This window comes from Caretta caretta, chromosome 22 (genome assembly GCF_965140235.1).
Source record: "Caretta caretta isolate rCarCar2 chromosome 22, rCarCar1.hap1, whole genome shotgun sequence".
Lineage (NCBI taxonomy): Eukaryota > Metazoa > Chordata > Testudines > Cheloniidae > Caretta > Caretta caretta.
Window position 1 is genome coordinate 4960056 of NC_134227.1, and position 16499 is coordinate 4976554.

Below are 16499 nucleotides of genomic sequence, written 5' to 3' on the forward strand. Positions count from 1 at the left end.
ATCCAGCTTCTCGTCCACTGTCACCCCTAGGTCCTTTTCCGTAGAACTGCTGCCTAGCCATTCGGTCCCTAGTCTGTAGCTGTGCATTGGGTTCTTCCGTCCTAAGTGCAGGACCCTGCACTTATCCTTATTGAACCTCATCAGATTTCTTTTGGCCCAATCCTCCAATTTGTCTAGGTCCTTCTGTATCCTATCCCTCCCCTCCAGCGTATCTACCACTCCTCCCAGTTTAGTATCATCCGCAAATTTGCTGAGAGTGCAATCCACACCATCCTCCAGATCATTTATGAAGGATGATGAAGGATTATCTCCTCCTGCCACACACTAAGTTCCTTGCTGGGGTGGGCTTGGTGAGCCCCTGACCCAGAGCAGAGGATCTAGTTGTTAACCTCCCATGGAGGGCAGTTTCCCTCTCGGAACTAGTGTTTCAGACTGTCTCCGTACTGAGGCAGGCAGCTCTGACTTGTTCAGTTATAATTGTGCCACATTTTAATGCTTTCCTTTACAACTACATAGGCTGGAAATGCCCTTTTTTAAAAGTGAAAGCTGAGAATCCGAAGAAATCACATGACTCCAGGACCTGGAGCCCTACTCATGAGTCTATATATGCCTTCATCTAGTCCCCCAAACATCAAATAAACCAATTAATGTTGCCCCTGGAACCCATCCCCAAACCAGACACCCATCTCACCCATGCACACATACCCCTTGCCTGGTACCTACCCCCAATGCCGCATCCCCTCGAGTGCAGGCACCATTCTCATTAGCTGCCCACGACATCTCCACCAATGTGCCAAGCATCCCCTCTTGCTTCTCCCGTCTCTAGGGTGATATAGTCCCTGGGTGTGTGTGGAGGAACACTCTCCACACCTGCTTCTAGGGACGGTGAGGAGAGGCCAGGCTGCAGCAGGCAGAGCAGCACAGGGCAGGTGCACCACCTAAGAGCGCTCTTGCCCAAGTAGCTCTCCTTTCTCATTTGAAAGTTCTGGCCTTCCTGTTTTATCTGCATATAAATATTAAATATATAACCTATGCCTTTCCTGGTCCCCCCTGCTTCCAGACCCATATGCTCCCGTCTACAAAAATCTGCTCCTCTTCTTTCAAAGGTGAAATGGAGAAATGGCCTATTGCCGTTTGTAAGCTGCACTCACTGGTGAGGTCCATGAGCACACGCACAATGAACAGGAGGGACATTCTGTACGCCGATGCAGAAGGAAGCAGTCACCTTTAGCTTCCAGACACAGACAGGAAACAATACTACCATAGCATCAGCATCCAAACTCTTCTCAAGTAAGCAGCCTTGCCAGTGAAGATCAGAACAGCCTGTTGCAAAGAGTCTAAAGGGGTCTCTCTGCTCCCCACACTGATGCTGCAAATACATGTGCGTGATCCCATGAGTGCGTATCTGAGCAAACTCTGAAGGCCACTTTCAAAGCTTTTTGAATTAACAAACACTAAAGGGAGAGAATACAGCTGAGCTGAACCCCATTTAAAAAAACCCTTCTCCCAGCTCCAGTTCTAAATGAAAGAGGGCTGCACTGCATATGCATAGCTAATGCAGGGTTGCCCTGCCTTATTCAGTGTAAAAAATATGTTTTCTTCCAGGTCATTGAACAAAATGTTAAACAGTATAGGCTACAAACCAATTATTGAAGGACCCCACTGGAATCACTGCTTGATGACGATTCCTCATTTACGGTAACATTTTGAGAGCTATCAGTTTGTCGGTTTGTGATACACTATACCTCGGGGGAGTGCCCTGCAACTCCCATATTCATCATTTGTATATAATTGTGCTATTTCATATAAAGAATGCCAAGTGAGGTATCATGGGAAAGGTTATGATCTGCTGAAAGCCATTGTTCTATCTAAATATGTATATAGTCATTAGTAGGGCTGTTGATTAATCACAGATAACTCACATGATTAACTCAAAAACATTAATCACGATTAAAAAAATTAATCGCGATTAATCACACTGTTAAACAATAGAATACCAATTGAAATTTATTAAATATTTTAGGATGTTTTTCTACATTTTCAAATATATTGATTTCAGTTACAACACAGAATACAAAGTGTACAGTGCTCACTTTATAGTATGATTTTTATTACAAATATTTGCACTGTAAAAATGATAAACAAAAGAAATAGTATTTTTCAATTCACCTCATACAAGTACTGTAGTGCAATCTTTTTATCATGAAATCGCAACTTACAAATGTAGGTTTTTTGTTACATAACTGCACTCAAAAACAAAACAAAATGCAAAACTTTAGAGTCTACAAGTCCACTCAGTCCTGCTTCTTGTTAAGCCAATCTCTAAGACAGACAAGGGAGATAATGATGCCCACTTCTTAGTTACAATGTCACCTGAAAGTAAGAACAGGCATTCACATGGGACTTTTGTAGCCGGCATTGCAAGGTATTTGCCTGCCAGATATGCTAAACATTCATATGCCCCTTCATGCTTCAGCCTCTGTTCCAGAGGACATGCTTCCATGCTCATGACACTCATTAAAAAAACAATTCATTAATTAAATTTGTGACTGGGCTCCTTGGGGGAGAATTGTATGTCTCCTGCTTTGTTTTACCTACATTCTGCCATATATTTCATGTTCTAGTAGTTTCGGATGATGACTCAGCATGTTGTTCGTTTTAAGAACAATTTTGCTCCAGATTTGACAAAACGCAAAGAAGGTACCAATGTGAGATTTCTAGAGATAGCTACAGCACACAACCCAAGGTTTAAGGATCTGAAGTGCTTTCCAAAATCTGAGAGGGACGGGGTATGGAGCATATTTTCAGAAGTCTTAAAAGAGCAACATTCCGATGCGGAAACTACAGAACCCGAACCACCAAAAAAGAAAATCAACCTTCTGCTGGTGGCATCTGACTCAGAGGATGAAAATGAATATGCATCGGTCCATACTGCTTTGTACTGTTATCGAGCAGAACCCGTCATCAGCATGGACGTATGTCCTCTGGAATGGTGGTTGAAACATCAAGGGACATATGAATCTTTAGCGCATCTGGCATGTAAATATCTTGCGACACTGGCTACAACAGTGCCATGCGAATGCCTGTTCTTATTTTCACGTGACATTGTGAACAAGAAGTGGGCAGCATTATCTCATGCAAATGTAAACAAACTTGTTTGTCTGAGTGATTGGCTGAACAAGAAATAGGACTGATTGGACTTGTAGGCTCTAAAGTTTTACATTGTTTTATTTTTGAATGCAGTTATTTTTTCTACTTAATTCTACATTTGTAAGTTCAACTTTTATGATAAAGAGATTGCATTACAGTACTTGTATTAGGTGAATTGAAAATACTATTTCTTTTGTTTTTTACAGTGCAAATATTTGTCATCAAAAATAAATATAATCTGAGCACTGTACACTTTGTATTCTGTGTTGTAGTTGAAATCAATGTATTTGAAATGTAGAAAACATCCAAAATATTTAAATAAATGGTATTCTATTATAGTTGAACAGTGCGATTAATCACATGGTTAATCATGATTTTTTTTAATTGCGTGATTAATCATGATTAATATATTTAATTGCTTGACAGCCCTAAGATTCATTAGTGCATATGAGATTGTATTGTATGGTTGTCACTAAACTATGCTGTGAGTTGGGAATCTCCCAGATATTAGCTCCCCAAAGACAACAACAACGGAGGTAACCAATGCCTGGGTGGGAGTCAAACAACCATCAACAGCCATTGTCTAGCAAGGAAGTTACAATTCAGTGACTCACTTGCACAAGGCCCCAACAGGCGAATTGCTCAGCCTTGGCTGGTGACTCAGTAATGCCCTCTGGGTGTGCCTGGACTTGTGCTCTGTAAGCACATAGAATGAGGACATTCAGTAGACGAGAGGCCTCATGGTTTGTCCTGTCTCTTCCCCCACCTTCACTGAAAGCAACAAGAATGCTGGAGCTGAGGAGACTGGTTCCCAGGCTAACAGGGAGGGCCTGCATATGAAAGACTGTAACCAACCTGCAGTTTTGGGTGGGGTGAGAAAAACTGTTTAGTCCAGATATTGCCTAGTATAATAAGGATGAAAATTTAGACTGCATGCTTATCTTTTATTTTCTTTTGGTAACTACTCTGACTTTTTGCCTATCACTTATAATCACTTAAAATCCATTTTTTGTAATCAATAAACTTATTCTAGTGTTTATCCTTACCAGTGAGCTTGACTGAAGTACTTGGTAAATCTGCTCAGACTACAAAGGCTGGTGTATGTCCACTTTCCATTGATGAAGTGGTGAACCAATTAATAAACTTGCATTGCTCAAGAAAGGGTCTTGAGCAGTGCTAGAGGTATATTTTGGTGGTATAAGATGAGAGCTGGGGAGATTTGGCTGGTGCCTTTCTCTCTGTGATTTGTGAGTGGCTCTGGGAGCAGTCTTTCAATCTGGGTGGGTGTGGGGCACCACATGTGGTTGTCCTGAGTGGTAACAGCACTTGGAGGGGTTTGCTGCTTATCGCCAGTAAGGCATTCTTGGAATCATAGAATCATAGAATATCAGGGTTGGAAGGGACCCCTGAAGGTCATCTAGTCCAACCCCCTGCTCGAAGCAGGACCAATTCCCAGTTAAATCATCCCAGCCAGGGCTTTGTCAAGCCTGACCTTAAAAACCTCTAAGGAAGGAGATTCTACCACCTCCCTAGGTAACGCATTCCAGTGTTTCACCACCCTCTTAGTGAAAAAGTTTTTCCTAATATCCAATCTAAACCTCCCCCACTGCAACTTGAGACCATTACTCCTCGTTCTGTCATCTGCTACCATTGAGAACAGTCTAGAGCCATCCTCTTTGGAACCCCCTTTCAGGTAGTTGAAAGCAGCTATCAAATCCCCCCTCATTCTTCTCTTCTGCAGGCTAAACAATCACAGCTCCCTCAGCCTCTCCTCATAAGTCATGTGTTCTAGACCCCTAATCATTTTTGTTGCCCTTCGCTGGACTCTCTCCAATTTATCCACATCCTTCTTGTAGTGTGGTGCCCAAAACTGGACACAGTACTCCAGATGAGGCCTCACCAATGTCGAATAGAGGGGAACGATCACGTCCCTCGATCTGCTCGCTATGCCCCTATGTATACATCCCAAAATGCCATTGGCCTTCTTGGCAACAAGGGCACACTGTTGACTCATATCCAGCTTCTTGTCCACTGTCACCCCTAGGTCCTTTTCCGCAGAACTGCTGCCTAGCCATTCGGTCCCTAGTCTGTAGCTGTGCATTGGATTCTTCCATCCTAAGTGCAGGACCCTGCACTTATCCTTATTGAACCTCATCAGATTTCTTTTGGCCCAATCCTCCAATTTGTCTAGGTCCTTCTGTATCCTATCCCTCCCCTCCAGCGTATCTACTACTCCTCCCAGTTTAGTATCATCCGCAAATTTGCTGAGAGTGCAATCCACACCATCCTCCAGATCATTTATGAAGATATTGAACAAAACCGGCCATAGGACCGACCCTTGGGGCACTCCAGTTGATACCGGCTGCCAACTAGACATGGAGCCATTGATCACTACCCGTTGAGCCCGACAATCTAGCCAGCTTTCTACCCACCTTATAGTGCATTCATCCAGCCCATACTTCCTTAACTTCCTGACAAGAATACTGTGGGAGACCGTGTCAAAAGCTTTGCTAAAGTCAAGAAACAATACATCCACTGCTTTCCCTTCATCTACAGAACCAGTAATCTCGTCATAAAAGGCGATTAGATTAGTCAGGCATGATCTTCCCTTGGTGAATCCATGCTGGCTGTTCCTGATCACTTTCCTCTCATGCAAGTGCATCAGGATTGATTCTTTGAGGACCTGCTCCATGATTTTTCCAGGGACTGAGGTGAGGCTGACTGGCCTGTAGTTCCCAGGATCCTCCTTCTTCCCTTTTTTAAAGATTGGCACTACATTAGCCTTTTTCCAGTCATCCGGGACTTCCCCGGTTCGCCACGAGTTTTCAAAGATAATGGCCAATGGCTCTGCAATCACAGCCGCCAATTCCTTCAGCACTCTCGGATGCAACTCGTCCGGCCCCATGGACTTGTGCACATCCAGCTTTTCTAAATAGTCCCTAACCACCTCTATCTCCACAGAGGGCTGGCCATCTCTTCCCCATTTTGTGATGCCCAGCGCAGCAGTCTGGGAGCTGACCTTGTTAGTGAAGACAGAGGCAAAAAAAGCATTGAGTACATTAGCTTTTTCCACATCCTCTGTCACTAGGTTGCCTTCCTCATTCAGTAAGGGGCCCACGCTTTCCTTGGCTTTCTTCTTGTTGCCAACATACCTGAAGAAACCCTTCTTGTTACTCTTGACATCTCTTGCTAGCTGCAGCTCCAGGTGCAATTTGGCCCTCCTGATATCATTCCTACATGCCCGAGCAATATTTTTATACTCTTCCCTGGTCATATGTCCAACCTTCCACTTCTTGTAAGCTTCTTTTTTATGTTTAAGATCCGCTAGGATTTCACCGTTAAGCATTGTGAGAAACAACCCAGATTAGTAAATTAAGGGGGCAGAGCGGTCCTATGGTCCCAGGTTATGTGCCATATTAATTTAATATCATCCTAGTTTTTTAATCAAAATATTCAGTACCATGTCAAATGCCTTACAGAAGTCTAAGTACATTACTGCTTTTATGAACCAAATTTATAATCTCATAAAAAAAGATATCAGGTTAGTGTGACAGGACCAATTTTCCATAAATACAGGCTCATTTGCATTAATTACATTATCCTCCTTTAATTCTTTATTAATTGAATCCCATATCAGCTGCTCCATTATCATGTCTGGGACCGATGTCAGGTTGACAGACCTATATTACCCAGGTCATCTTGTTTACCATTTAAAAAAATTGGCATAACATTAGCTTTCTTCCACTCTTCTGGAACTTCCCCAATGCTCCAAGACTTATTGAAAATCAAAATTAATGGTCCAGCAAGTTCCACAGACAACTCTTTTAAAATTCTTGGATGCAAGTTATCTGGATCTGATTATTTAAAAATGACTAAACTTAGTAGCTTTTCTTTAACATCCTCCAGAGATATGAGTTGAGAGGAAGAAGTGTTATCATCACCAAATGATGAGACTACCGTATATACTCGATCATAAGCTGGTTCATTTATAACCTGACCCCCCCAAGATGGATAAGTAAAAATGGAAAATTTTTATGACCCATTCATAAGCCAATGCTATAATTCAGGGGTTGGTAAAGTTTGGCTCCCGGGCCATCAGGATAAGCCGCTGGTGGGCCAAGATGGTTTGTTTAACTCGAGCGTCTGCAGGCACGGAGGTAAACCTAAGTAAACAAAGTGTCCTGGTGTGCCAGCTGCTTATCCTGACGGGCCGGGACAGCAATTGGTGGGGAAATTTTTTGTGGGGGAGAAGCTGGGGGTCAGGGGAGTAATCCCTGTGATCACCCCCCACATGACCCCACCCCCTAGGCCGGGACCCCCACACTCTCCCCAACCCACCTTATCTGGGGAGGGCCAGGGGAGGATGTCTCTGGCCTGGCTGGAGCTGCTCTGGCAGGCTGGGCAGTGTGGCTGCAGCCTGCTTTGGTGGGCCACACCGGGCAGCGTGGCTGCAGTATGTTCCAGTGGGCTGGGCTGGGCGGCATGGGCATGGCTGCAGCATGCTCCAGCGGGCTGAACTGTGCGGCTGCAGCCTGCCAGCCCTGGAGCTGCAGCTGCTTTGGAGGCTGGGGAGGGAGAGCAGGCCAGAAGAGGAGAGAGTCTGGCCCCGCCTCTTCCCTTCTGGCTCTGCTGGCTGTGCTGCCTCTCCTTGCCTCCTCTGTTGGGGGGAGGGGCTGTGTCCCACCTCTCACTCTCTATAACTGTTCATAAGCCGGCCCCCTTCTCTGATGCTTCCCTTTTTTACTAAAAAAATTAGGCTTATGTACAAGTATATATGGAATATGTTTTCCCCCAAATACAGAACAGAAATATTTATTGAACACTTCTGCCTTTTCTGTATTCTTATTGATAATTCTACCATTTCCACATCGTAATGAAGCAATACCATTGCCAGGATTCCTTTTGTTCCTAATATTTTTTTTAAAAGTTCCTTCTTATTGTCCTTAGCTCTGCTGGCCATAGATTTTTCATTGTGTCCCTTTGCTTCTCTTATCAATTTTCTACAATTCCTAACTTCTGATTTATATTTGTTACTATCAACTTTCCCTTTCTTCCATTTGTTATATATTATTTTCCAATTCTTTATAGCTGATTTCCCTTCTCCTCTAAACCAGGTCAGTTTTTACCCAGCATACCCTTCTTCCTCATTTTTGGGATTGTGGCTTTTAGAGCATCTGATAAGGTATTCTGAAATGATTCATAATTATCATTTACATTTTTTCTGGTTAAAATGTTCTCTCAATGCAGATTTTGTAGAAATGTCAGTATTAACTATGGTTGGGATTTTCAAAAGCACCCAATTGTCTTAGGAGCACAAGTCCTGTTGAACATCTCACCCTCTGATGTTAACTAGAGCTACAATATTGAGTCTGCCAAAGTTATCAAAATTTCTAATGTGCACTCATGAATTTTTCTTTGAAATGTTTATATATTAACTGTATTTTAGTTTTTAGTAAACAATGCAAAGACCTGTTTCTCATGAAGAGTAGCCTTCCTGAAAAATTTCAGTTTGTGAAATTCAATTGTTTTTGAGTTATGTGAGTAACATGTGTTAAAGGTTTAATTAAAAAATAGTATTTTTTAAAATCTTCCCATATTAAAAAAAACTCTGTCTAAACTGATTTTGTTCAGACTTCCCAGAAATAATTAATCTCTGGCTGACATGAAACATGGAAAATGTCAGGCCAAAAATGCAGTTTTCAGAAGGCTATGAGCAACTCTTTGCAGGTTGGAGACTAACCAATTTATTTGAGCATAAGCTTTCGTGAGCTACAGCTCACTTCATCGGATGCATACTGTGGAAAGTGTAGAAGATCTTTTTATATACACACAAAGCATGAAAAAATACCTCCTCCCACCCCACTCTCCTGCTGGTAATAGCTTATCTAAAGTGACCACTCTCCTTACAAAGTGTATGATAATCAAGGTGGGCCATTTCCAGCACAAATCCAGAGTTTAACAAGAATGGGGGGGGTAGGAAAAAACAAGGGGAAATAGGTTACCTTGCATAATGACTTAGCCATTCCCAGTCTCTATTCAAGCCTAAGTTAATTGTATCCAATTTGCAAATGAATTCCAATTCAACAGTTTCTCGCTGGAGTCTGGATTTGAAGTTTTTTTGTTTTGTAATATAGCAACTCTCATGTCTGTAATCGTGTGACGAGAGAGATTGAAGTGTTCTCCGACTGGTTTATGAATGTTATAATTCTTGACATCTGATTTGTGTCCATTTATTCTTTTACGTAGAGACTGTCCAGTTTGACCAATGTACATGGCAGAGGGGCATTGCTGGCACATGATGGCATATATCACATTGGTGGATGTGCAGGTGAACGAGGCTCTGATAGTGTGGCTGATGTTATTAGGCCCTGTGGTGGTGTCCCCTGAATAGATATGTGGGCACAGTTGGCAACCAGCTTTGTTGCAAGAATAGGTTCCTGGGTTAGTGGTTCTGTTGTGTGGTATGTGGTTGCTGGTGAGTATTTGCTTCAGGTTGGGAGGCTGTCTGTAGGCAAGGACTGGCCTGTCTCCCAAGATTTGTGAGAGTGTTTGGTCATCCTTCAGGATAGGTTTTAGATCCTTAATAATGCGTTGGAGGGGTTTTAGTTGGGGGCTGAAGGTGACGGCTAGTGGCGTTCTGTTATTTTCTTTGTTAGGCCTGTCCTGTAGTAGGTGACTTCTGGGAACTCTTCTGGCTCTATCAATCTGTTTCTTCACTTCCGCAGCTGGGTATTGTAGTTGTAAGAATGCTTGATAGAGATCTTGTAGGTGTTTGTCTCTGTCTGAGGGGTTGGAGCAAATGTGGTTGTATCGCAGAGCTTGGCTGTAGACGATGGATCATGTGGTGTGGTCAGGGTGAAAGCTGGAGGCATGTAGGTAGGAACAGCCGTCAGTAGGTTTCCGGTATAGGGTGGTGTTTATGTGACCATCGTTTATTAGCACTGTAGTGTCCAGTAAGTGGATCTCTTGTGTGGACTGGACCAGGCTGAGGTTGATGGTGGGATGGAAATTGTTGAAATCATGGTGGAATTCCTCAAGGGCTTCTTTTCCATGGGTCCAGATGATGAAGATGTCATCAATATAGCTCAAGTAGAGTAGGGGCGTTAGGGGACAAGAGCTGAGGAAGCGTTGTTCTAAGTCAGCCATAAAAATGTTGGCATACTGTGGGGCCATGCGGGCCATGTGGACGCCTAACGCCATGATTTCAACAATTTCCATACGATCCATCGTCTACAGCCAAGCTCTGAGATACAACCGCATTTGCTCCAACCCCTCAGACAGAGACAAACACCTACAAGATCTCTATCAAGCATTCTTACAACTACAATACCCAGCTGCGGAAGTGAAGAAACAGATTGATAGAGCCAGAAGAGTTCCCAGAAGTCACCTACTACAGGACAGGCCTAACAAAGAAAATAACAGAACGCCACTAGCGGTCACCTTCAGCCCCCAACTAAAACCCCTCCAACGCATTAAGGATCTACAACCTATCCTGAAGGATAACCCAACACTCTCACAAATCTTGGGAGACAGGCCAGTCCTTGCCTACAGACAGCCTCCCAACCTGAAGCAAATACTCACCAGCAACCACACACCACACAACAGAACCACTAACCCAGGAACCTATTCTTGCAACAAAGCTGGTTGCCAACTGTGCCCACATATCTATTCAGGGGACGCCATCACAGGGCCTAATAACATCAGCCACACTATCAGAGCCTCGTTCACCTGCACATCCACCAATGTGATATATGCCATCATGTGCCAGCAATGCCCCTCTGCCATGTACATTGGTCAAACTGGACAGTCTCTACGTAAAAGAATAAATGGACACAAATCAGATGTCAAGAATTATAACATTCATAAACCAGTCGGAGAACACTTCAATCTCTCTCGTCACACGATTACAGACATGAGAGTTGCTATATTACAAAACAAAAAAACTTCAAATCCAGACTCCAGCGAGAAACTGTTGAATTGGAATTCATTTGCAAATTGGATACAATTAACTTAGGCTTGAATAGAGACTGGGAATGGCTAAGTCATTATGCAAGGTAACCTATTTCCCCTTGTTTTTTCCTAACCCCCCCCCCCGACGTTCTTGTTAAACCCTGGATTTGTGCTGGAAATGGCCCACCTTGATTATCATACACATTGTAAGGAGAGTGGTCACTTTAGATAAGCTATTACCAGCAGGAGAGTGGGGTGGGAGGAGGTATTTTTTCATGCTTTGTGTGTATATAAAAAGATCTTCTACACTTTCCACAGTATGCATCCGATGAAGTGAGCTGTAGCTCATGAAAGCTTATGCTCAAATAAATTGGTTAGTCTCTAAGGTGCCAGAAGAACTCTTTTTCTTTTTGCGAATACAGACTAACACGGCTGTTACTCTGAAATCTTTGCAGGTTGTAATGAAATTTCTGATATGATCATCAATATAGACAGGACTACTCTTCCCACAGTAATGCACTGAAGCCTGCAGAAACAGAAAGTGTGTGCATACAGGTTACAAAACCTTGTTACTGATTCATGGATGTACTTTTTGTTCTAGATAATCTGACTTGAAGAAGTCTATTTCACTTTAGCCAGTTCAAGATGGAAGCTCCACTGGTGAGTCTGGATGAGGAGTTTGAGGATCTGAGACCCTGCTATGCTGATGAGAGAGAAGAAAAACCGCATTGTTTTTATAGCTCATCCCCTCAGCATCTGGAAGATCCCTCCCTTTCTGAGCTTGAGAACTTCTCCTCTGAAATTATCAGCTTCAAGTCCATGGAAGACTTGGTGAATGAATTTGACGAGAAGCTGAATGTCTGCTTTCGGAATTACAATGCCAAAACCGAGAACCTTGCTCCTGTAAAAAATCATCTCCAGATACAAGAGGAGGAAGAGCATCTTCAGGATGAGGAGTAAGTAGACTAGAAATTCTAATAATACGTTTAACCCAAGGAGGCTTTTATTTATTTTAATGCAATGAGTCCTCATAAAGCTTGTCAAAAAAGGAAAAATAAAAACTAAGAAAAAAATTGAAATTTTGAAGAAGTTTCCATTGTGCAGGGTTTCCAATAGATCTATTTTCAGGTTTTCAAAATTTTTATTGCATTTTAAAATATTTTTTGGTCAAAAACATTATGGAAATGATTCTTGACACTTGTTTTCAGGAAACAAAAACATCTGATAACCATTTTGATAATGGTTTTGATAATTTTTTAAATAAAAACAATGGATAAAGAAGTCATGAAAATGTCTGTGAAAAATTAAAACATTTGAATAAGTGAATAGTTTTTTGCAAAATATGTTTTCTTTGGAAAAATGCCATTTTAATGTTTTAATTTGAAAAAAATTGTAATGTCTATACTCATAAAGAGATTACGCCAAGGCTTTTAGGTCACCACTGAGACTAAGGCTATTTTTACACTACAGAGTTTAGTCGACTTACTTCGATCATAAGCTGCTTTAATTACATTGGTTGTGCACATCCACACAGTGCTCCTTGCATTGGCAGATCACATCCACAGTCTGTGCTCTTGCATCGACAGTGAGAGAGTTTTATCATGGGAAGCTATCCCACTGTGCAACTTGCCACCCTCTGCTCCTGGAAGATCTGGGAATGGATTGTGATGCATCATGGGAGTGTGCTCACCATCCCATGATGCAGTTATTTCTGTTCCATCATTCCATGGGCTTCTGACTTCGTTTCATGCCATTTTTAACAGTCCTTGTAAACTATGTGCCCACCATCTCTGTCTGAAATCATGGATCCTGAACTGCTGAGCGTTATGACCACAACGCGGCTGGTTCTGCAGTATTTCATGAGCTGCGAAACAGAAAGTGAATCAGTGGTGCCTGCCCTGCTGTGTGCCATGGAAAGAAATAATTCAAGACTGCTGCTGGCATTCATGGAGCAGCTGCACATGGCGGATCATTGGTTCTGGGCTCAGGAAACAAGCACCGAGTGGTGGAATCTCACTGTGATGCGCGTGTGGGATGACCAGAGTGGCTGTAGAACTTCCGGATGTGCAAATCCACCCTCCTGGACCTGTGTGCAGAGCTCGTCCCAGCACTGTAGCACAAGGGCACCAGAGTGAGAGCTGCCCTCACTGCTGAAAAGCTAGTGGCAATCGCTATGTGGAAGCTGGCAACTCTAGACTGCTACCAGTCAGTTGCAAATCAGTTTGGCGTTGGAAAATCCACTGTGTGGGTTGTGGTGATGCAAGTCTGCAGGGCGATTAATCACCTCCTGCTACAAAGGACTGTGACTCTTGGTAATGTGCAGGAAATATTTGATGGCTTCAAGGCAATGGGATTCCCTAACTGCAGCGATAGATGGAACACAGATCCCAATTTTGGCCCCAGACCATCTTGAGACAGAGTACATCAACCAAAAGGGCTACTTCTCCATGGTCTTGCAGGCGCTAGTGGATCACCAGGGCCATTTCACTGACATCACTGTAGGGTGGTCAGGGAAGGTGCAGATGCATGCATCTTTAGGAACACTGGACTGTATAGAAAACTGCATGCTGGGACTTTCTTTCCAGACCAGAAGATTCTGATGGGGTATGTGAAAATGCCCATAGTGATCCTGGGAGACCCTGCCTACCCCTTGCTCGCATGGCTCATGAAGCCTTACACCGGGAACCTGGACAGCAGCAAGGAGCACTTCAGCTACAGGCTCAGCAGGTGCTAAATGACCACTGAATATATCTTTGGCATATTAAAAGGTTGGTGGCACTGCCTTTTTGGCAGGTTAGACCTCAACAAGGAAAATATTTCCACAGTCATTGCAGCCTGCTGTACAAGGCATAATATTTGTGAAGTGAAGGGGGGAAAGTTTTCCCCAGGGTGGAGTGCTGGGATTGATTGGCTGGCCACTGATTTTGAGCAGCCAGATACCAGGACAATTAGAGGGGCACAACAGGATGCTATTCAAATTAGGGAGGCTTTGAAGGAGCATTTTGACAATGATTCCTAGCAACGTGTCTTTATGTGAGGTATTCAGCCAGGCAATGTTTACTTGCCGCCCTGTGTGACCCCTATAATGTTTGATTAACCTGAGCGTTAATTGTAGTGAGCAAATATTCCTTCCAATAGCCACTGTGTTTGAATGTTAGCACCCCAATTAATGTGCATATGATACGAATAAAGAGTAAATTTGTATCAAAGAATAAAGTTTAATAACAGGACAAAAACAAAATATTCATCAAATAGGGAACATGGAAATGAGGAATAGTCTCTTGGTTATGGCTCTCATAGCTGAGTGTAATTCCAGCTTTATGAAACCAGTCCCTATAGGTTGAGTGCAAGGCTACTGAGAGGTACCGGGAACATGCACGAAATGTGGTGCGGGACTTTGGGGAGAGCATGGAATGGAGTTCAGTGGGGTACTGAACTACAGGGGGACTCGTGCATGGCTGTGCTCTGACTGCAGCATAATGAGGAACTTGAGCATCTGTGTCTGGTCCTCCAGTAGCTTAATCATCCACTCTTGCCCCTCTCTCCTTTCCAGGCTATCCAGCCTGATATTTTCATTAATTGTCTCCCTCAGTGCTATTGTTTCACTATCTGCTGTAGCTGTTGACTGCAGCACTTCACAAAACATATCCTCCTTACTCTTCCTGGTTTGCCATCTTATCTGATGGATGTACTCTACCGCTGTGGAGAAGTGGGGTCCTCAAGGGCATCTTCAGAAGCCAAAGAAACAATGAACTGACACAGTGTTGTGAGTGCGCTCACAGCCGTGAATCACAAAAGTTACACACACATCTTTGTCACTATCCCTTGGCTAGCATACAGCTTGGCGTGAGTCTGAAATATGGTGAGTTTGGTTGGGTGGGGGGTGGAAAGGGGGGAATGGGCAAGAAGGAACAAAGGGTCTGGGTGGTCTGAGAAGGGGGTTCCTACAAGCTCCTAGTGGAAATATTCTGAATATTGGTACCCTTTTCCATAGGTGGGGTGATCAAACCCGATATCTCACTACTGAGGGTAACCCAGGGTGCAAGGGTGCATCTCTTGCATGTGTGTGTCTTCAGACTGTCTCTGTATACTGCTCGCCTATGTGCGGCTTTGGTCCCCGCAGAAATAATTGCCTGTTGGGTGCAGCAAAATTTCCTGCAGTGGGGACAGAAACAAGCTAACTCTGCTAAGGAACCTTTGGCAGAGGATTGCAGAATATCTGCAGGAAAATTTCCTAGAGATCTCTTTGGAGGATTCCCAGGCTATCCCAGTGTACATTAACAAACTTTTCTGCCAGGCTCCCACTGCGTAGCTGCATAAACTCTGTTGTTAATTTCATTCCCTTATCCCTCCTCTACCATATAACAAAGTACATGAGAGCTCAATCTCCTCTCACCATGAAGTATCAAAGTAAAATGTATGCTTACCTACACTCGCATCCCCCGCTTCAGGGCTGGATTACCCACTAGGCAGACTAAGCACGTGAGATTTTTTTTTTTAAATTTGATATTTGATATTTCAAAAAAAGCATCCAAATAGTCATCATGGGAAAAATCAGAACTTTTTTGGACTTCCTTGCACTCCGCTCCATACTCTTCCCCTGTTTTTCTGTTCTCTTTTTATTACTTATCCCCACCTAAACCAGGGGGGCGTCCTACTAACGTAGATCGAAATAATGCGAGGGAATCAAATCCTGTCATGTATTGCAATAAATTTATGTTTTATTATTGATATATTCTTCTGGGTTATATGTACTTGATTCATTTTTTCCTTTCTTATATATATATTTTATATATATACATAAAAATAGTGTTCATTGTGTAATTTGTTTTTTTTTTAAGTTCAGATAATTGAGATAAGGGGCAGGATGAAACATAGCCAACTGAGTGGAGCACAGAAACTTAAACTGGTGGAAGAAAAAAACCAAAAAACTAGTGAAATTTTCCAAAATCTTCCAAAGCTGACATAATTTTTCAAAGTGAATCCATCAGAAACAACATCTTTTCTCAGTAGCACAGACATCGTTCCAAAACCTGGAGGTGTTTCAGAGACTGACCCTTCTTCTGTTGGTGAAACAAACACCATTCCAGAACATGTGGCTGTGTCAGAGACTGTAACTGATCATCCTACACCTGGTGGTAAAACAGACGTTGTAGAAGGTGTGGATGTGTCAGAGACTGAACCTGCTCATGCTGTAAATAGTAGGAGAAAAGATCCTGGTATGTGGGTTGATTTCAGTACCGATGATGTAGCTTACTGGATAGATTGTGGACAAATTACTGTCAACACCACACTGGGCCATTTGAGAAATCACATTGGACTTTTACCAATGGCAAACAAACAAGATATTGTTCACAAAAAATATTTTTTGGCATGAAAGCAAATGGTGAGAAATACAC

At 42.9% G+C, this 16499-nt stretch overlaps 1 protein-coding gene across 4 annotated transcripts in view; it reads left to right on the forward strand.

Annotated features, from left to right (window-relative positions):
- The window catches only part of FEZ1 (fasciculation and elongation protein zeta 1), a 174872-nt gene that overhangs the window by 15763 nt on the left and 142610 nt on the right, over nt 1–16499 (forward strand). For all 4 annotated transcript variants that reach the window (XM_048827285.2, XM_048827283.2, XM_048827286.2 and 1 more), the window contains exon 2: nt 11702–12056. In XM_048827285.2, coding sequence (XP_048683242.1) covers nt 11746–12056 — 311 coding nt within the window. In that variant the 5' untranslated portion in view covers nt 11702–11745. The remainder of the gene's footprint in view (nt 1–11701; nt 12057–16499) is intronic.